Source organism: Falco biarmicus, chromosome 8 (genome assembly GCF_023638135.1).
Source record: "Falco biarmicus isolate bFalBia1 chromosome 8, bFalBia1.pri, whole genome shotgun sequence".
NCBI classification, from domain to species: Eukaryota; Metazoa; Chordata; class Aves; order Falconiformes; family Falconidae; genus Falco; species Falco biarmicus.
The window spans coordinates 25,834,785-25,856,197 of record NC_079295.1 but is presented as its reverse complement, the minus strand read 5'-3'; the positions used below and the strand labels follow the sequence as shown (position 1 = coordinate 25,856,197).

Sequence of the window (21,413 nt, the reverse complement as noted above, 5' to 3'; positions counted from 1 at the left end):
CAGTGGGCGATGCTGGCTGCCCATGGAAAAGCTGACGCACATTTCACAAACCTCCTGGGTCGGAGGGGATGTCCTCCTCCTGTGGATTTGTCTATAGACATTTTGAATCCATGCAAACTTTTATCATTGAGAATATCTTTGGAAATAAGTAGGATGCCCTAAGCAGGTGTTGTGTAACAGTGTCTTTAGGCTTCTTTGGAGCCTGCTATCTCACCAGGCTTGTATGGGAAAAATCAGTGAACAAACATCCCGTCTTCAATTTCCCTAGTCATCATTTTATAGACCAGTAACACACCCTCCTCCTGCTGTTTCTTTTCCCTAGGGAGGACTTCCGGTCTATTCTTTGTACAGAAGTAATTTTGAAACTTTGATCATTTTAGAACAGCCTGCAGCAGCTCACTTGTGTTCCAAGCCACTGAAATTCAGGCTGGTCTATATGAGGTGGCACAAACCAGTCCAGGGTCAGGACCATGCTTCCCTTTGCATGTCTCCCGGATTAAAGTAATGCACATCATCAAACTATGCTTTATCAAATACGTCCAATACACTTTGTGTATCAAATGTGGTGGCTGGACCATTCTAGAAGCACAGACAGTGTCTTAGCAGTGAAGTGTGACTTGTCATGGTCCTCTTGCTTGAGCCACACAGACTACCACCATTGGGAGAAGGGCAAATCCACCTGGGCTTTTAATCCTAGCCTCTCATCGTTCACTTCCTATCATTTTCTCTTGTGACACAATATTAAAATGCTTCTATCAAGTGTATCCTTCCCTTCCCTCTTACTATAGGTAGCTTTCCCGAAGGATTAAGAAAACATTCTCAAGTAGCCTTGCCTGTAAGTAACTGATTTTTCCCATCTCAAAAGCTGAAAGGCCAGCAGTGTCCATTCTTGCAGAAATGCTGCAATCACAGGGCTCTGTACAAGACGCAGAGCTGGGTGAATGGCAGCATATCGCCCATCCTCCTGACACCCACCAGAAACGCTTACTCAACATACTGTTTTTCCAAAGAACCTCAGAAGTCTGAAAGTTTTTGCAGAAAAGCAAAAAAGTCAAGGGCAGAAAGGAAAGAAGAAAAGGGAACATGTGGTATAAGCTTGCCTTAGATGTCCACACAGACAAGAAAGCCTGAATTTCCCCGTCCTTTCACCTACATTTTGGACAGCTTACATTCATTGCTCGTCTGCGTGAGTGGGCTCTCATCATGACGGAGGCCATCAATAATCTCTCTTTCCTAGAACAGGCTCTGTTTCTGGGCAGATGGGTACACCTCTGATAATTACACGGGCAGCGAACAACTTTGCTAAGATTAATCAAAGGCAAGGTACTAATTAAAAATGACAAATAAAAAGATGTTTTCTGCATGCTTTTACATGTGGAAGAACTTAAACCAGGAGATGGAACTCCTAACTATTTCTCATCCCTAAAAAATTGCAATTTTACTTTACAGACTAATAAATGTAGTGAAAACCTACCAGCAAAATCTATCAACATAAAAGAACAAAACCAAGACACAGAATTTTGAAGGCAATTGTGGATCATGCAACCAAATTAAAGAACCTCATATAAATATAAATCAATACATTTAACATACCGTCTGCCATTTAACTTTTGATTTTTCTGCTTCAAACTTGGCCACCTCTTTTCGGTCTTGAACTGACACCAATAATTTCCATATACAAAGTAAAACAATGCCAATGAGAAGGATAGCAAGGGTGACACCCACCATTATCATTGGGATATTTGGAAGCTGTGGGCAATCTGTGGAGACAAAACCAATTATGACTGTGGATATCCAATCAATACATTTTTAGACAATTAAGAACAGCCAAGAGGCATGCTGGGCTTCTTATTTGCTGCGAGTTGTGCATGACTTTTCTTTCAATTCCATGTTATTTTCCTCCTGCTAGCTTGCTCAAGAGCTTGTGGAACTGGCTGAAAAATATTGCATTAAATATTAATAATAAGGTATGTCATCCTAAATCCGAAACACAGCATTATACCAGCTACTAGGAAGAAAATTAACTCTATCCCAGCCAAAACCAGGACAAAGGATAAACAAATGAATTGCTAACTTTTTCCACTGGCCTTTTACTATGTTGGTTAGCAGCTGTTGGAGACCCATATTCTGAAATGTTAGAAAATTATTTTAAGATCTATGTCAATATAACTCTAGAAGAACAGGGCTGAGTTAACTAGAGTATGAATTTCACAATGTAATGGCTGAAACTCTACTTCAATTAACTAATATTTAGTGTAATGAGATTTATATCAAGGTGAAGTCACCAATGATATTGAGAAAACAGAGGAAACTGCATTTTACTCATGAAAACAATGAGGGAAAAATCCATTAGACTGGCTGAAAACATTGGACTGAACAGTCTGAATGAATTCGGCATTTCAAGTTTGGCAATAAATTTTATCATACAATATTACAGAAAGTCAAAATTAAAATTCAAGTTTTTGCTTTGCCAAAACACATGGAAAATTGATTACTTTTATATTAAAAAGTATTGCTGATGGAAGTTGGTGAACACTACTATTTTACAAATTTTTCTGCTGAACCATGGTTTAAGGACATTGAAAAATTCATTTAAGTCTTATTTGGTTTACATGACTGTAAGCCAAATGGTTTCACATTGCTTTTTTGCATGATGTCATCGCTTCACTAATTCTGAGGAGTCTGGTTTGAGCTCTGGTTAATGCTCTGGCTACTGGTGCCATCTTGACTCCAGTTCCATAAATGAAATAAATTTCTAGAGCCTTTCTGGAGGTCTCTTCTCAGTTCACATTCACATGCGTCGCAGCTGCCACAGCACAAGTTTCCAGGCCCAGGAGCAGAGCAGCAGATGACAGAGAAACTGGTTATTGCAGAGCTGTGGGAGGGCCACTACACAGCATTTAATGAACTGTGCCTTCCCTAAGATATTTCTTTCACTTCCCCCCGCCCCCAGATCTACTTAAAATACATGGTAAATGTATTTAATAAAGCGAAAATCTTACCCTTAAGTCCTTTAGTCTTAAGGGTGTAGTTTACAAAGGGATGTGCTGCTTTAGTACTAAGCTTTGTTACAACCACCTTTAATAATAACCCATACAAAACCAGCCTACCATTCTTATGGTAGAAGCTGCTTTTTTGCACTGTGAAATCACTTTCTTTCTCACATGTATGCTAGAGAAAAGCTACGCAAAGGCTTAAAAAGCCACCATTTGTGCCAACCAAATGTGGTTCCAAATCTGCATGGCTTTCCCAAAAACATAACTAATATTTAGCACTGAGAAGCTGAGTATGTAAAAAAAAATAAGGGGAGTGGGGTGGGATCTGTATTGCCTGGAAACTAAACTGTTTGGCAGCTGAGAAGTTGTGTCTGTGTTCCCTCCTGTCCCATATGATTAGGAGGTTTAATGAAAAATCAGTAGTGAAACAACAGTAAATAAAGAAGTGATGTTAAATGAAAGGATATAAAGTGATCTGTTGAATACCAAAACTTAATGATGCTGCAACATTAAATGTAATTATAAATAAATTTTAGAATTTCATCAGGTATACCCAATCAGGCAGTCTTTTGGATATGTGTCCATCTATGGAATATATGTAATTACAAAGTGAATTCTAGCTTTCTCATATAATACAAATGACATTTGGTATCATCATCTTAGAATTGCACAGGGCTTTAGAAAAATTAACTTACTCTTGCCGCCCAGGAATCATTCTGCCCATCTTTCACGAAAGGGCAAGTATTTATTTTATTACCACATCAAATAAGGACTTGAGGAGGTGCTTTTTTGGCTGAGCAGAGGAGAGCTGTAAACACAAGGAGGTGCAGTGCTGCTTAAAAGAGCTCAGCTGCTGGGTAGCTCAGCCTGCCTGTGTCTTTAAATCAGGTTTCACACAGAAAAAGCAATATTCGCTGCTTACCCTTCTGTTCTATGCTATGAATGACTGTCCTTCCCTGTTCATCCACAGCCAGTAGAAATGTGGTTATACATTCATTTTCCCCCTGCAAAGAGCAGGGAATGGATTTTTCCTCTGAATAATCTGCAGAGGGAGGGGAAAAAAGTCACTCATCAGATCGAATGAAATTTAACATGTAATATCAAGAGAGACTGCTGGCATCGTGTTTGTCACAGCCTTGCCTGTGGACGGTAAGGAGTGAAAGACAAAAGCAGAGTTACCTTCAGAATTTCTACTAAAGTTAAACAACTTTTCTTCCAACCCAAGCTTTGTTTTGTTTCTGATTTTTCACTTGTATTTCCAAAGAACTGATCCAGGTGCTGTCAGTCTGCACTGACGACCTAGTGCACCTTATTAATCTAGCATGCTGTGAATTTCAACAAATTGGAAGTGCTTCCACAATGCTTAACCACCAGCTGTCTAGGAAATGTAATAGTCCCTAATTCCAGGACAAAGTGAACAGTATGTTCTCTTTGGTCTACAGCTACTCCTACCATGTCTAGATTATGTTTCAGAAGTAGATATAAGTACATCAAACAGCAATGGATACTGTTAAATGGGCTGCCATTCATTTCTTCCTCAATAGCCCTCTCAATGATTACTTGTCCAGTAATCTGTCCAGTACTGTCACAACAGTAAATATAGAATAATAATAGAAAACTGCGATTCTGGGATCTTTGTAATGTGATTCTAGGGGAAACAGATAAAAGGTAACCTGAGATGGCAGTCTGCCCCCATTTATTTGTCTCTTCATTTAATGCAGATCTGCACAAAAACTGAATACATTTTTTTTCCTGGATGATTCTTAACTGGGAAATTGGTTCTGCTAAGAAAAGTTTATCGAAAGGGAGGGAACAGGGAGCCAGGAAGAAGCTGGCTGTGAGGGACCATATAATGCAAACAAGACAGTCAAAAATGGAGACTACAGGTCCAGAGCCAGAAATGCTGTAATTTGAAGCAGAACCATTATATAATATTTTTACAGAGCAAAAATATCTGTCCTTATAACTGTGTGCAATAATACCTCTGGGCCTGAATGCTTATGTTTCCATATAGCCCAAGATTATATGGATTTCCAATGACTACAGCATTGGAAATCTAGGTATATTTTTCAATACCTTCTTAGAAAAACTTCTTAGGTTTTATTTTTAGAGGTAAGAAAAAAAAGTAGGCTTCTCAAACATTTCTTTAAAAATAATTGTGACTATTCATTATTTCTTACCTATTCAAAATTCTTACTGAAATTTCATAAGCAACTGTGCTAAAAATCTTAAGTCCTCAAACTTTAGTATGAAGAATAATGAAATATAAAGTAGGAATCAGACAGGAAGGTGAATTTTAAAGGAATCTATGGTACATAAAGAAATAAGTGCTTACTTTTTTTTATATTGGTTATTATCATGAAGTCTGGTCTTACACAAAACGCTATTAAACACCATAGAAAATAAGACAGCATAAATAGTTGACTACCCTACAGTCCTTTTCTCTGCTTTGTTATGAAAAGATAATCCTATCTGGTTGGATTTTAATGGAAACGTGTTCTTGATTTGTAATAAACTTGTATTTAACCTGTTGCCTGTCCTTGGTGGCAGAGCAGTATGTTATCTATCAGGGTAACAGGCAGAGAAGACTTGCTGATTTAACAAGATTTGGTTTTGTTAGAAGGGCCAGAAACTGCAGACTGAGTGTACTGAATTAATGGCACTCATTGCTGGGTCACAATTCCAGTAACACCATCAAAAGTTTTGCAATATTTGTTGTTTCCCAACTCTTTTAAGCAAGCAGATCCAAAGAATATTAGCTTGGTTTGTAAATGAAAAAAAAAAAAAAAAAGAAAAAAAAAAAAAGGAGGAAAAGGGTAGCTAACTATCCTGAAGGCAGAGAAAAACTTGCAGACATATTCCAAATACCATCCAGAAGGTGGTAACTACAAATATATTAGTTATTTTAAAATTGTAATTTTAAATTTAATGTCATGATTTGAGACCAAGGGGAGCAGAAATCTGATCATGTGTAAGGATGTGGAAATGAAAGCAAAGATGCCAGTTCAAGCTATTCAGAACCCAGCTTATGCTTAGCGTTTTTATTTCTCTGATGTTATTTTTAGGATGAGGGAACACTAAGAGAGGCTGTTGTATAGATTATTTTCAGTTCATCAGCACAAAAATTTGCCTAGTTAGATAAACTCCTGTAATATACACTGTTGTAATTTTCTGTGTTTTACAGTGAATCATCATCCTTTCCCCACCTCTGCCTGCAGTCTAATTCCATTAATGTCAATGGTATTTGAAATCACTGGATTCACACTGCAAGAATAATTGGGTAACAGTGGCAAGCTGAGGCGCTCAAGTGCGGAAGACTGTTTCCTAACAGATACTTAGATAAAGGTTTCAACCAAAAAAACTAACTGTAAATTTAAATGTTGCTGTGCCCTTTCTTGTTTGTCTTTTGCTCAACAAAATGCTTTTTTTAACAGCTTCATCTCACTTTGAATCAGAGCAGGGCTGATATAGACACTTATTCAGACACCAGCATCCACTTTGTTGCTGCACTGGGAATTTGTGTGGTGTCAACACCACAGGGTAGGAAAAATGGAAAGTGTAACCGTCCCCGTTGGGGCTGTGGTAGGAGCAGCCTGGTGTCCTGTGGCTGCAGTAGTGGCAGGAGTCGCTTTTGGGGATTTGCAGTTCCTCCTGGGTAGCAAGTAGAACAACAAGGGCTTCTCTTACACCCGTCTGGCAAAGGGGGGATTAGCCCGATTTAACATTCAAATATTAAAAATGGATGAAAGTAAATATTCAGAAGCGATGCCTGCTGTGCAGATAAGCCCAGTAAATAGGAGGCCACCAGCACCTCCAAAGCTGCTGTGCCACCCTGTGCCTGCTGGCTCCCCAGGCGAAGAGGATGCTCACGCCACCGCTGTGCCGGTGACCCTGGTGCAGGGGAGCAGGAGGAACCCCCGGCACCCACAGAACCAAGGCAGAGGAGGCGAAAGGCATGGCTCAGAAGCTAAAACAGGCATTCCCAGCAAACAGGAAAATGTAAAGCCTACGCTTTTTGTGTTGCTCCACAGTTCCAGTCACTGTGTTGCAACATACCCATGCAAAAAAGAAAGTAAATCTTTAAAGTGCTAATATGTTATTTAATCTAGCTAGTTTTCAAAAAGCCTTGAAGCATTAAAGAAACTGAAATATGAACCAGAAAGAAGCACTATGCTACCGTATTAAGTTGTTCAATAATCTGTCTTTATTATGTGGTTGTTTAGTTATCTCACTTTCAATTTTTTTTTTCCTATTTAGATAATATACTTCTGATTTTAGGATTATTTTTATTATTATTATTTTGAAGATTATTTTTTTTCCCTCTCAGGACTTCTTAACGAAGCTACCTCTGTGCCAAAACAAATCCTTTGAGCTATTACACAAGCATTCAAGATGAAACACATTTTGCAACAGCTCTTTTTTTTTTTTTTTTTTTTTTTTTTTTTTTTAGGGATTAGGATGAAAACAGTTATCCAGTCTTCTGCTGCAAAGAAATTTTAAATCTAAAGAAGTAGCTGACAAAGCAGGGAAGCACAGGACATGAAAAAAAGGAAATAAGCAGGAACAGGAGATGATGTTGTCATGTTCGTATTCCTGTGACCTCTGTGTATGTGAACAGAGCCACTTAAGCGCCTGTTTCTACTTTTGATTAGTATTCATTATATGTGAAAGTAGACTGTCTTATATGTTCCTAGCTACAAATATCCACCATCTGGCAATAGCAACCCGAAAACTTTACTAACTGCAGAAATACAATAACAGTGTTTCTATTTTTTTTAAGCTTGTAAAGACGCTTTAATATTTATAAACAAATACTGATGTCTAGAAAGGCAAAGCATAATAATAAATGTTATAAAAATAGAAAATAAGAATTAGGTTTCTTTATGAGGGCAATATTTGCAAGTTTTGGGCTCTGTATTGTGGAGTAATATTAAGAACAAAAAGGTGTAGCTTTGATGGGAAGATGTACGTTAATGAAATTTCTGCATGCATGCAGTGCTGGATGGGCTTCCAACGGTTTGCAGGCACAAACCTTGTATGTGCATACAGCATTCTGCATTATCATCCTAATTCCTACAGTTGTCTTATTTAATGCTTACAGTATATCTGCGATGTGGATATAATGTACCTATGTCCTGCCTCACCTAACAACAGCATTTTGCCATAGGATTGGGACTAGAACTGCCGTTATAATAAATACAGACTGCCTACTGAAACAGGCGAGCACCTTCCTCTACAGGAAAGAAAAAGATGCACTCTTCCATTTAAAGTTATATTTTTTCTGAGTACTATTTTATTCAAGGTTAATTCCTATTCAGAAATTCCTATTGACAGAGGGCAGTTTTGAATTAAAGTGAGTAATCGAAAGATGCGCTGAGCCTTTAGAATACTAGAAATGTCTTTGCCACAGGTTAAAGGACTCTGTTTGCCAGCTGTAATCAAGGGTCTGCATACGGACCAGAGTCAGGTTTTGCATTTGTGTGGGAAAAGAAGCCAGGCTAGAACCCGTGGTACAGGTGTGACTTAATCTCGGGAGCTTTCATCACCCACTGATTTGTAGGGAACGTATTTATTAAATTCTATACTTTCTAGTAGGCATGATCCAATGAGTTAATTAACCTGGAAGGGTAATACCAGGACTGATCTGCATTTCCTACTTACCACAGAAGAACCGCAGACAGACAGCAATTGCCTTATGAGCCTTCACATAATTCCACAGCAGAAAACCAAGGCTACTTTCAAATATAAAATTACTGAAAGTGGAAACTATCACTATCATGCATGGACAGAAAAGGAAGTCTGAGGATACAAACCCTTTGCTGTGCTGATGGTTGCATCAACTGATTTGCATTTTTCACTGCATTCTCCCAGTGACTTGTCATCAGAAGCCAAGTGACATTCCACACAGCTCCTGCAGAAAATAATTCAGCAGCTCATCAATCTCTGCCTGTCACAAAGCAAGAATATAAAAGCCAGTACATATGCATCTGCATTTTAAAAAGCAGCTAAACAAAAGGGTTTGTGCTATGGATAAAGTAGTTCTCAGAAATATGATACGTATTGCCACAAAAAAAAAAAATAATCAACAAAACCCCCACAAACCACCAAAAAAGTCCCTCTACCTGAATAAAGGTATTGTGGATAAGCTCTCTCTTGTTCCTCCCAGCCTATTAGCTACCAGACAGAACCCCAGGCAACATTATTCATGTAGGTCTATCAAAGACATGGGGTGACTCACACGTAACATTCATTTTCAGAAATAAATATTCTGAACTAAGCTCACGCTAAATACCAGCTGAAGGAGTGCCTATCAGGTTAACGATATCTGAAATCGACTTCAGAGACATCAAGCTTGGGCACCTACTATAAGTCTTCCTTTGTTGAAAGTCTGTTGAATAATGTATTAAAACACTATTCAGGTGTCTTAACAGATGTCTCTTGAATGTGATTACTTGTCTCAGGAATTACTTACTCAGATCCTAATTATACCATTGCAATTTATTGGGAAATTATTTACCTTATTTAATGGTGGAATGACTGAAATATTATTTTAAAATGCAATCTAAACCAATTCCTTTAGAAGTCTCTGAAAATCTTCCCAGAAATTCAATGAGGATTTTAATAAATCCAGAGTTTATTCATGGAAAAAGGAAACAACAAACAGAATTCATATATGAAAATTTTTGATGCACAATGTATCTTGCTGATTCTTCACAAATAGCTTTGGCCAGACTGAGGGGCTGAGACTCTGAGAAGCAGCCTGAAGGACTGACTGCTTAAAGATAAGAAAAGAGAACAACTGCGACAAAACACTCCCCAAAAACCTCACCGTCTCCTGTTGCATTGAATTGACATGTATCCATGGGAGTAGGCTGAGGCTGCTGAGATTATCTTCACGGGATGAAGATGATCTTATCACTCGCTGTGGAGATGGCGAATAGTAAAAGCAAGCGGGTAATGGGATAGCCTCTATCTCATGGAGACGCATTCAGCGTTGTTGGTGTTTTTGTCATATTTGCCATGTTTCTCATACTACCACTCTTTTTCTCAGCTGCCTAGCCATTGATCTCCATCCCCCCTGACCTGGTCTTTCAGCTCTCTTGGTTACCCTACCCAAGTATTCCCAATGCTCTCTCTCTTTTGGCTTTCCCTGCCCTGCGTTTCAGCAAGGGCTGAAACAGAGAGAAAAGATCTAACACTGCATACAATATACATGTTTGAGTAGGCTAATGTAATGCCCATCATGTAACTTTATATTTCTTATTCTCTGCCAAATTGGGCAGAGCAAAACAGCAGCATTGTCCTTCGTGTTTAGAGCAGCTTCATGCAGAAGTTGTCTTTACTTAAAGCTTTGAACAATTGGATAGGCTTGCTTTTGTAGGTCAAATTTAGCACTAACATAAATGATGATTTAATCACATGCCATAGAATAGCTTCTTATCTCAGATATAGTGTAGGCTGCAACAGCAGGCATGAAAATACAGTGGTAGAGAGCTGGTATGGAAGAGAAATGGGCCTTAACTCTAAATAAGTAGACGTGACACCATCATGAAACATTAATGAAACTTACACTGACTCCAGAGCTCAGCAAGCAAAACCCGGGTCATTAATATCATGTGTTCCATGAAGCTTAATTCAATTTCTAGCTTAGATTTCTACTGAAGACCGCTCGTTTTAGACTGACTTTAGCCTGGCAAGAGCTCATGTAATACAAGGGTAAGCGTGGGTCTACTTAGAGTGGTCAGCTTTATGCCACACACATTTTTGGTTGCTTCTCCTATCATGCACTGTACCATACACCACATGTCACAGCAGAAAAGATACATAAATTTTGTATGCTCAGTGAACGGAAGACAATTCACCATTTACAATCAATTTAGCATCCACTTGTACATGACATACAGCTACCCACTGATTTCATCCCTAGACTATGACCTAGTTTATCATAGTGGGGCCTCTTTAATTCAGCCAGGCTTAACTGAATTTGGACTACGAATTTGCACATGTGTAAAGCTTGAGCAGACAGCATGACCTTATTAATTCATATGCATGAGAATGGTAATACAAATGTCAAATTTTTCTCTGAGTCCTCAATTTTGCCGTGGCAGCTATGCTGGGATATTTTCATTCTGTATTGTGGACTGGAAGGAGGTTCATCTGTCATTGTCTGATGTTGTCATATAAGGCCACCATTCTGATTAGTTGTACAGCCAGTGACAGCAGTGGAAGTGTGATGTTTTACTTGTGCTGCTCTAAGGTGATTAAACTGTTTTCCATACAGTTCTTTTGTGCAAAAGTAATGCTGATAAATGGTTGATGTACGTGTTATGACTACCCCTCTCAAAGGGCAGAGAAGATCTTGAGTTCTGGTCTGTAAATCCAATTTACGGTAGTGGCAGTGAGCACACTGCTGAGGCAATATAGGAACTAGATACCTGGATGATATAAATATCGGAGACAAAAACAGCACATTACCGCCTGGAACTGCAAGGGTCACTGCAGAGAGGGCATTTTTCACACATTTGGCCTGAAGCCCCTGGATGGGTGCAAGCACAAGACCCACAGATGCATTCGCCTCTCCCACTGCACAGCGTCCCATCCTCAGCAATACAGGCGCTGGTGTCAGTTGTGCAATTACAGTATTCCCCAGTCCATCCACTGTGGCACATGCATTCCCCGCAGTCACAGTCACCATTGCCTGGAAAAACATTTATCATACTTCAAATCAGTCTTTTAATACGAATCTGAATGATGGCCTTTAAAATCATTCTCCTTAATAGCAGGTATTTTCCCCTCTCCACCTCTTCTCACTCTTAAACATTTCTTCTTCCCCCAGCATTTTCAGTTTTAAGCCAGAGGATCAAATTTTCACTTAGACTGGCTGTAAGCCAGCGCAGCTCCATTCTCTTCACTGGAGTCCTCCACATAGATCTTATATCCTGACAGTGCACAATCTAATGCATAAATCCTCTTTCATTTATAGCAGCAGAATTTCAGCCTATCTATTCAGCACAATCTCATTGCTGGTTCCTGCCAGTTTAATGCTATTCCCATTGTTTCAATAGAATCACTTCTGATTTATAATGGTATAGCCCAGGAAAAAAAATCATAAACAGAAGTTCTCCAATTCTGATTGTATGTTACCAAGATAAACCAAGAATCATTGAGGTTACTGGGTTAAAATTATAAAAATACCAGAATTATCCTAAAAGTGGTTAGTTAAGATTAATTAAGATTGCCATGCTTTGCTAATTACATCAGAGTGAAATTTTACACTGGCTAACGCTGACGTATGTCCATATACTCACCTAAACTTCTTTGGAACAACAACCATCTACAGCCATGAAAAGCCTGACCCACCGTGATAGTAGCTGATACGCTCCAATAAAGCCATGCCAACTTAGACTAGCTGGGTAAAGGTTTTTAAATTTGAAATCAGGGTTAAAAACTGTTTCTTGGTTTAAGTCTAAACATCATTCAGAAATTGTAAATTACACTTCATACAGAATAGATCGCAACGGCATATATGATAAAAATATAGATTCACAAGCTCATAGCTGAGAGCGAGGCAATAAAGCTGGAAAATGCAGGCACCAAAAAGGACCGTACCTCCACACTGGAGCCCTCTGTGTCTCACACATGAGAAGTCATCGCACTCGCAGCGCGGCCCATACACCTTCCCGTACAGGGACGGGTGGCAGACGCACTGCCCGCAGTAGCAGTCCCCTCTCCCGCTGCAGGAGCTCTGCTCCGCCGAGCCCTTGCAGGAGCTGGTGCCGAGGGAGCTCTCGTCACACTCGCAGCGTGGCCCCGCGTAGCCCGGGCTGCAGACGCACACCCCGCACTCCAGCGATCCCTTCCCCTTGTTGCATTTTGGGCTGTTCAGCTCGGCCTTTGCCTGACAGTTACAGCTGCACTGGGGGTGAATTTCCATTTCCAGAGTGTCGCTGAGCCCCACGGGTTTTATCACAATATGCCTTCTGGCTTTTTCACAAGAGGAGAGTCTTACAGTCATGTTGAAAGAGACCTGAAAGAGAAATTGGTGGCTGTCCATGTCTGCAGCACACGTAGCTCGGCAGGGTGCTCTGGGAGCACAACGCAGAGGACAAAAGGTCATCGATATCACCCACTTTTTTGTAACTTGTTTGGAGGAAGACCATTTAATAAAGAATAAAAAACATCTCTATTCTGGTGTTGTAAATTCTCTGGACATCATGTCTTTTGAGAATTTGTTCTTTACTTACTGTGTCCCCCACTTTAACACGAGAGCATTTCCTCTGATGTGGAGAAAAGGTCCCCTCGTTACAGATGGCTGTGAAAGAGAGATTGAGCCCATCTGTCTCTCCCAAGATCTCCAGCTCCACCTCGGATCTCAGCTCCTTAAAGGAAAAAGGGTGTGAGATGAATGGAGCAATAACGCTGCCAAGCGCTGCTAATGGTCCACATCTGTGTAACATGGACTGTGACTTATTCCGACTTACACAGGAGTAAATTTGTGGATTTGGCACTTTATTTACAGACTTCTCTGTGGCAAGAAAAACAGGGAACGAGCAAAACATAGTGCCGACAGAAGCGGCTCTCAGTGGAAAGCAATGGTGGTATCAGTTTAATATCTGCTGTCACGGGGCTTATTTCCTGCCCTTGCAGGAGAATAAATTCAATGTTTTATTAAATCATCTTTCATCACTGAGTGCTCTGCTGACTGATACAGCTTTTCCTTTAGCTCAGGTTTTACTGAGGAATGGATTTGTGTCCTTGATTGCATTGCTAGCACCGGGCTTTTCCTGATTAGCCAGCCTATGTCAATATTGCTCTCTCTTTATCTCTCCTGGTAGAATCAAACCTCACCATCTCTCTCGTGGCAGCGTAGGCTCTGAGCTCAGTTTTGCGTCAGCGTGAGGCCTCCACCAGTTAGCCTGATCTTTCCCGGGCCAGAGCCAGAGTCGAGCCCCATGGCGAGCTCCTGTGGCTAGGGGCTGGCTCCCTGCCTTTCTTTACCTGATGGAAATTCCTGCTTCATGAGCTGTTGGTGATGTTTCGAGTTGAATTCAACAACGTTCTCATTTCTTAAATCAATTTGTCCAGTCAAACTTTCATTTCTTAAGTGAAAAACTTACTTCCTGAACTCTCATACCAGGTTTTTATATTTAACTCTTTAAAATATTTTATAGCAACTTTGCTTACACAACTTAACCTTAATCCAAAGCCTAGAGCAGACCATGGGGAAAATCCCTATGACTTCACTGGACTGTAAATCTAGGAAATGGAAATTTTTCAAAAGTACCTTAGCAATTGCTGAACAAATGTCTCACTGACTTAGCTTTGTGCTCTCCTGAGTTTAATTGCTTTACAAAATACCCCCTGCATGTCAATCAGAGCATGAGGAGCTCCCTGACCTTACTTCAGTGAGTCATTTTAGTAAAGGCATCAAGATGACTCACTGGAGTAAAGGTCTGGTGGGGTAAAACAAACTAAAAGTAGAATAGGTATAAACCTGCATAGACAACTCCCTGTCCTTTGTACATGCCCTGGATTCCCTGGGAATTTGTCTTAGGGTTGTGTTTGGCATGTTTTTTTCAACATCTTTTTCATTTGGAAAACCTTATCAGTAAACCAAAGTAATACGTGTGCAAGACGGATTCACGTGATACCCAGAGCTCTTTCCAGCACCCAGCCAGAGCAGTAAAACTGTGCCCTGGCCATCAGGTTGGTAATGTTGGTAGCTCTGGATTCTCCAATTTTCCCTTCATGTTTGTTTTGCAGTGAGGTGCTTGTGTTGGTATTGAAATAGTGCAGAGGGTCTTAGATAACAATTAGTTTGCAATAGCTGGGCTCTCACAAAAGGACCAAATATAGCAAACCTCTAGATAAAACTGTGAACATTGGTATGTGCTAATTTACAGGAAATATCACCAAATAGTCCCTCTCCCACCAGCAGCAAAACTACAAGGCTCAAATGGAGTGCAACTATGAGAAAAATTCAATACTGCTGAACACGGAGCCGGAATACTTTGCATCCTGGTTTTGTACTGGGTCATTTGAACATGTCTTGCTGTTGTGAGAGGTCAAAATATGCACCTTACACCACTGAAAATGAACACGTACACTGTGACAAACTGCAGTTTCTTAGATCTTAATATCTGAGGACTTGTAATGGTGTTTTGAATCCAGTAAGCTGTCTGGTCACAGGCACAAATAGACAGTTTGGTGAGCTATAACCCACTCACCAAGAAACCACGCTTGCGGTCAAAATTTTTTCTGAATGACACAACAGACAAAGCAATGCTACAGACTTGTTCCCTTGTGTTCTCTGTCCTTTTTTAATATAGTATTTCTTTGGTCTTATTTTCCTGTAAGTGAAAGGACAAAGCACTGAAAAAAAAGAGCAGAATTTTTTTGAAATTCTAAAATCCTGGAATGACTTCAATCAAATGGCCTGATACCTGTCACAATGCATTTTAGCCTACAGCTCTGCGATACAACGTTATGCAGTATTCAATGTTAAACAAAGCAGGTAGAAATATGCTTACAGAAGAAAATGAATCATACTTGGAAAGAACATGAGAACTCCTTTTAACAAATATTTTGACAATTCAGACTTTCTTAACTCTGCTTACTTCCTCTCTGAAGCTTTTAGATAGCAACACATAGTGAATGGCATTAGCAAACCTTGTGTTTGTACAGCAAGCAAAGGCTCAAAAGCACTTTAAATCATTAAAAGATTCAGCCTATGTTCTTGGGTGGGGGTGAGGGAAATAGTTATTTCTTTTTTGTGAGTAAAAAAGCAGAGACACTGGACATTGAATTACATTTCTGAGAGTATGAAAAGTCTGTGACAAAAATGGAATTAGATCTTCTGTTTTGCATGTGATTTTCAACCATAGGTCTACCTGCATTTCCCCCTTCCCAGTCCAAAAAACCCCAGATGTCTTCACCTATGTCAAATAAGGTGGTTTTCAGTGTTTCCTGCTTGGAAGATTTTAAATCATGAAGTAATAATATTGTTAACCTTTGAGGTTAAGTGCAATAAAATGGGCTCTGGGAAATTTGGGTGTAACAAGTTGCTACTTGTACACTTTGTACATCTTGAAACATACGTGGGATTTTAAGAACCTATGAGCAATTTTGGCGCATGGTCCAGACATGCTGTACCTGAATGAGGATGTGACAAGTTATGGCCCAAAGGCAGAAGCACCATTCCTGCAGCTGCCTTCCTGCCGCTATGGGAGGGGAGCGAGCACAGAGCTCAGAGCCCCCTCCAACCCTTGCCCACAAAAGGGCTGAAACTGAACAACTCAGGACCAGCTGAAACAACTCAGGAGCTGCACCGAAATCACCACTGACAGCTCTGGGAGACGACTTGCTCAAAGCATGCGACAGCCAAAAAGCCAACAGTGTCCTTGGTGTCACAAGCAAGGATGCTGAGAACAAGACAGAATTTTGCCTCTGTTTATTAGCGTACCCTGTCTTGCTTCTGGTCCCCACATCTCAGGAAGGACTCATTGAGTCAGGGAGGGTAAAGAGAAGGTCAGATAAAGTCACCAAGGGGATGGAGCAGCCAAGGAGAGACTTAAAAAGCTGGGATTGTCCAATTTGGAGAGAAGATTGGGGGGTGGAAGGTGTCTCAATGACAAATTATTATGAAATCATCAAGACATGAAGGAAGATAAGGTGAATGCAGAGCTGTTATTCACAAAACCTTGCAACACGAGAACTAAGTGCATTCAGTGAAATTTTAAAGCATAGGGAGTATTTTAAAATGGGAAAGAAACCTCCACGTATCTTGACACAGTGGAACTGAACTCCTTTTTTCCACACAAGGCAATGGAGACTGAAAATATTAGCATGTTCAAAAAGGACAGTAGGAAAAAAAAAAATAATCATGCACAGTAGGTACATATGCAGACACTGAGGGGAAGAGGCAAGGATGCACTCTCCACCTTTCCAATGTCCCAGCACAGTAGAATGTGCCATGACACCACAATTAGAGGAAGCACCATTCTGCACTTAATACAATGTTACAGCAAAGGCACCAGGACACAGCAATGGGACAACTATTTCATGTTTTTGCGTTACTTACTGGAAAATGGTATTTCAGCTGTTAAATGTAGGAATGTCTATATGTTAGAGTGCCAGCCTCAAGAAATCCTGATAGGAACCAGATGTGACAGGTTGGACTGCAGAAGTGAAATCCTGGTGTCACTGGATGTTGAGCAATAACTTTGCTCATAAAAAGATTTCCCCCTATATTTATTACATTTGGAGACTACCAAGATTAAGGTAAAAGCTCTTTGCTTATTTCATTTTCCATAGGACAGAGAATATTTTGGTGGTTTGTATTTCATTTAAAGATTGTAACTCACCAATTGTATTGTTTTTGGAAGAGTTAAGAGACTTAGAAGAATCTGGTTTGCTTTCCTATCATCCAGACCAAAATAATTTTGGGGTGTAACTTTGATCATCTCATTCAGGTGATAGGAGGAAGAGCAGGGAAAAAAAAAAAAAAAGGAAAGAAACAGAAGCTATTTGCAAAGAGTTGTTTGTCATTGTAGGCAACTGGTGGAGCAGGTTTTTAATAAAAAGGAGCTGAGACGGAAGAGAGAAATCAATGGTATATCAGCATATATGTAAACTATAAAGCTGTGTAGACATGTAGAACTGTGTAAAAACATTCCCCTGACAGAAGAGAACCAGGTAGCCAGGGTGCATTCTACAAGCAAAGTTCTGAGGAGCAGCACTGTGTTTATGTTCCTATCATCTTTACAGTATTTCTTAGTATTATCTAAACAAACCCATTTCAGTTCCTGCATTCTGTTTTTTAAAAACCTCAGAACAGCCTCAGAGGGGCAGCATCAAATTGCTAAAGCAAAGAGGAGTACTGAGTACAGGATAGCACTTTTTTCCCCGATATTCCTGCAGAGCAATTGTACATCTGCTCTGGTGACCACTACCGATGGGAAGAGAGTTGAGTCCCTGTTGAGGTATTGAACCAGGAGACCTGACTACCTATACTAAAGAAGTCTTAAGAGTAGGTGTGAAATACAGGACTATGAAGAAGGCAAGACAGATGAGACACTGATGGGAATTTAACATTCAAGCAGAACTAAGGCATGACAGAAAGTTATAGGAATTTTGCTTGTGTGCTCACTTAATCCTCAGGGTGAACAAAACTTTTCCCATTAAGGTCAGCACCTAAGCATAAAAAAGGATGTTCTTGTAATCACTGCATAAAAAGAATCAAAGACACTAGTTTTTACCAAATTGTAATCTAATTTTGATAACACAGACATACAGGAAGAAAACACTTTATAACCATCTTACCTGATAAGCAGCAATGATCAGCTGGAGAATATTTCCAGAATCCTTCTGTAATCGTCCAACTGTAGCTCCAGGAATAAGCTTTGCATAGTTCTGAAAATACAAAAAGAATTTAAAGCACAAAAAACCAACTAGCTGACAAGGAGCTACCATCTGGAAAAAAGCAAAATATATTAAAGCCAACTAAAATAAACAATGGTGACATTTTCAAAGACCCTCGTAGACTCAATAACACATGTCCTATTGAAAAAGACCTATGGAGAAGTGCTAATTTCACTGAAAGTTAATGGGAAATATATTGTTTAATCACCTCTGTGTGCTTGGAATTTTGAAAAATGTTTGAAAAATAGTATTTTTCAGCTCTAATTTTCAAAATCTTGAAGGAAGGTATTTTCAATCAACAGCTGTGTTTTTCTCTAATACAAATAGCCAAAACCAGAGTCAGCTGCTCTACTGTTGCTGTACTGTTTGAGAGTCTTGGACCCTACGTTCAGTAACAGCAGCCACTTTTTAATCTTTGCAAGCAACTGAACATCTTGAATTCTGATTATTGAGGGCAGAGAAGGTAAGAACTTCAAGGGTTACTAGAACTTTGAACAAAAGCCCTTAAAAAGCTACTGCTGGTTTATGTTTGATCTAACACCCCACATGCATCCCAGTGGTCTGTGGCTATAATTGATTGTATGCTAGCTTTACGTTAATAATATAGTGTCAGTTTAGCAATTTATTTCAATGATAAAGATACTTTCTTTTCTTTTTGCATTAAATTGCATTGTGACACTAACATGACAGCTAGCAGCTAGGTTTTAAGTATGGTCCATTAAAATTAATCTTGCCTGATTCTATGTGAACTTCTTTTACTCGTACCTGTGCTTAGGGAAAATAGTAAGTGTTCATTATTAAAAAAAAAACCACGTTGTAGCATTTATTTTCTTTCCCAATGTATCATATCAACACTGTTATTTTAATTTAAAAAAATCCACAGAGCTATTAATAAACATGGATAATTTGATACCCTTATATCCCTCTTACACTTCACATCTCCAAAAGCCCTGTGATTACTTTATATATTATGTATGGAATACTTATCATTCATTAGATTTCTAAAGTGCTATTGTAAATCAGTGGGATTAACTGCATTTTATGTTACAGCTGGTATCTTTGCATTCCTGACTCCTCCTGTGATTAGGGCTCTCTCAAGGATTCCTAGAATATTGAAACTCTGCTTCTTGTACACGTGGACCTTTTGGGAGATAATTATAAGAAAAGATGATAAACCTGGAATTTAAAGTGTAGCACCCTTTAATCTGTGGTATGCAAAACAAACAGCAGGGATATACTGTTCTGAAGACTTTGTTTGATCTTTCCTCTTTGAACAAAAATTTTCTGCATGGTGATACAAGGATGAAATTGCAAGCCCAGACTAAGTGTGTATCTCCAGTCCATTGGTTAAACCCTGTTTTCACAAATATTTCTCCTTAACCATTAACAAGGTGAGGCAGTCTGATGCTTTTAGAGTGCTACTATTGTAAAACATCCAAAGGATGTCATTTAATTTAGTCTTTTCGCTAACAGTCACTAAAAGGTTAACTGTCATTTTACAGAGATATTCTAATTCATGTTAGTGACATTTGACAAATATATATTTGAGTTCAGTGAGGTTATGTCAAACTTTTAGCAGTGTAATTGATAGAAGGACTTTCATCATAAATAAAGTGTTGTGCCAAATTTATAAAAATCATTTGAAATTATGTACGAGTGTGGAGACTGGAGTATTTTTTAGTTCAATTTTCAGCAGTGAAATGTAGTCTGAAAACCCAATTTTCAAGCTGTGTTTTCCTGTGATGTAAAAACAAATAATTTGCCTAAAAAAGAGCAATCTCTGTTTCAGAAGTGTTGCTTAGTCAGGATTAGAGAGAGTTTTTTCCCTTATCTAAGCTTGAAAAAAAATTTTTAAACTCTGCTTGAAAACAAGTAATATCAAGAATAATAATAACTTCATGAAACCTTAAAGATTGGCGTTTTCTTTTATGCCAAAATAGGATTTATGCATTTTGTCAAAATACCATTATTACCGCAATATTCACAGATGCTTTTTGAGTGCATAGCTTTTATAGAATAAAAGCATTCCCTGTTACTTTGGTAAGACTCAGCTGAGACTGATGCAAAAAGGTAGACATACATGAATGTATTTTAAAAGACCTTTTCTGAGGAAAAAAAACCCCAAACTCCTCCTTTTTTTGAAAAAAAAAATCATTTTTATAAGTAATCTCACAATTATCAGGGCTCAGTATAAGAGAGGAACTTCCTCCCCTTTCTTGCATTTGATTTTGAGTGGCCTTATAGATGTTTCTATGTGACCGCTTTTAAAGTTCTTGTGGTCAGGGAGAGCATTAGATCTAAACTTACCCCCTCTTTTAGATTGCTGTCCCGTAGCTGTTTGGTTGCATGGAAGGATCGAAACTAACACCATCTACGTTACAAGCATGTGTATTCTGTGCTCATGCAATCACAATATTTGTGTGTTAGGTAATAATACACAAACACATATGGGGATAAACTGAAAATTCAGTGAAGAGGATCAAGAATATTAAATGACTGAATTATTTGGGGCTAAATTGTTGGGGATTATACAGGGCTAGAAATATAAAATATATATTTGACAGTCTGAACAGTACACAAGACTAATGGAATCTATCAAGTCTATTTAAAGAAGTGCTTTCTAAGTCCTCACAGTCATTTTAATGTAAGTTTGTCCCTAGGAACTGAATTATAAATAGCAATAGTCAGTTTCGGGGTCTGATATAATTAGATGCTGAGTTCAAGTAGATTTGAGATGGGATACTTGGGAAGAGGCTTCCCACCTCAAAGGATAATGAAATCTGGGAGGATTTTCTGAGGGAGATTGCAGAATCCCACCACTGAGGCTGTTAAAAAAGTAGTAAAACACCACTACAAGAGTGGGTTAATGGTGGTGCCCAAGTGCCAGCTTAAGGTCCTCTCCCAGCTCATCCAGGCTACCTGAGCAATGGCCTTAATACAAAAATAACTCTTGTTGTCTTGCTTTGCTCTTTGTACATTCTTAAGCATGGATACCTG

At 39.1% G+C, this 21,413-nt stretch overlaps 1 protein-coding gene across 1 annotated transcript in view; it reads right to left on the bottom strand.

Moving 5' to 3' along the window:
* ITGB6 (integrin subunit beta 6) overlaps positions 1-21,413 on the bottom strand; it is a 35,860-nt gene that overhangs the window by 3,998 nt on the left and 10,449 nt on the right. The window contains exons 9-15 of the mRNA XM_056350512.1: positions 18,318-18,407; positions 13,241-13,375; positions 12,606-13,023; positions 11,472-11,694; positions 8,810-8,907; positions 3,919-4,038; positions 1,594-1,760 (exon numbers count right to left, since the gene is read on the bottom strand). Of these exons, the coding sequence (XP_056206487.1) occupies positions 1,594-1,760; positions 3,919-4,038; positions 8,810-8,907; positions 11,472-11,694; positions 12,606-13,023; positions 13,241-13,375; positions 18,318-18,407 (1,251 nt within the window). The remainder of the gene's footprint in view (positions 1-1,593; positions 1,761-3,918; positions 4,039-8,809; positions 8,908-11,471; positions 11,695-12,605; positions 13,024-13,240; positions 13,376-18,317; positions 18,408-21,413) is intronic.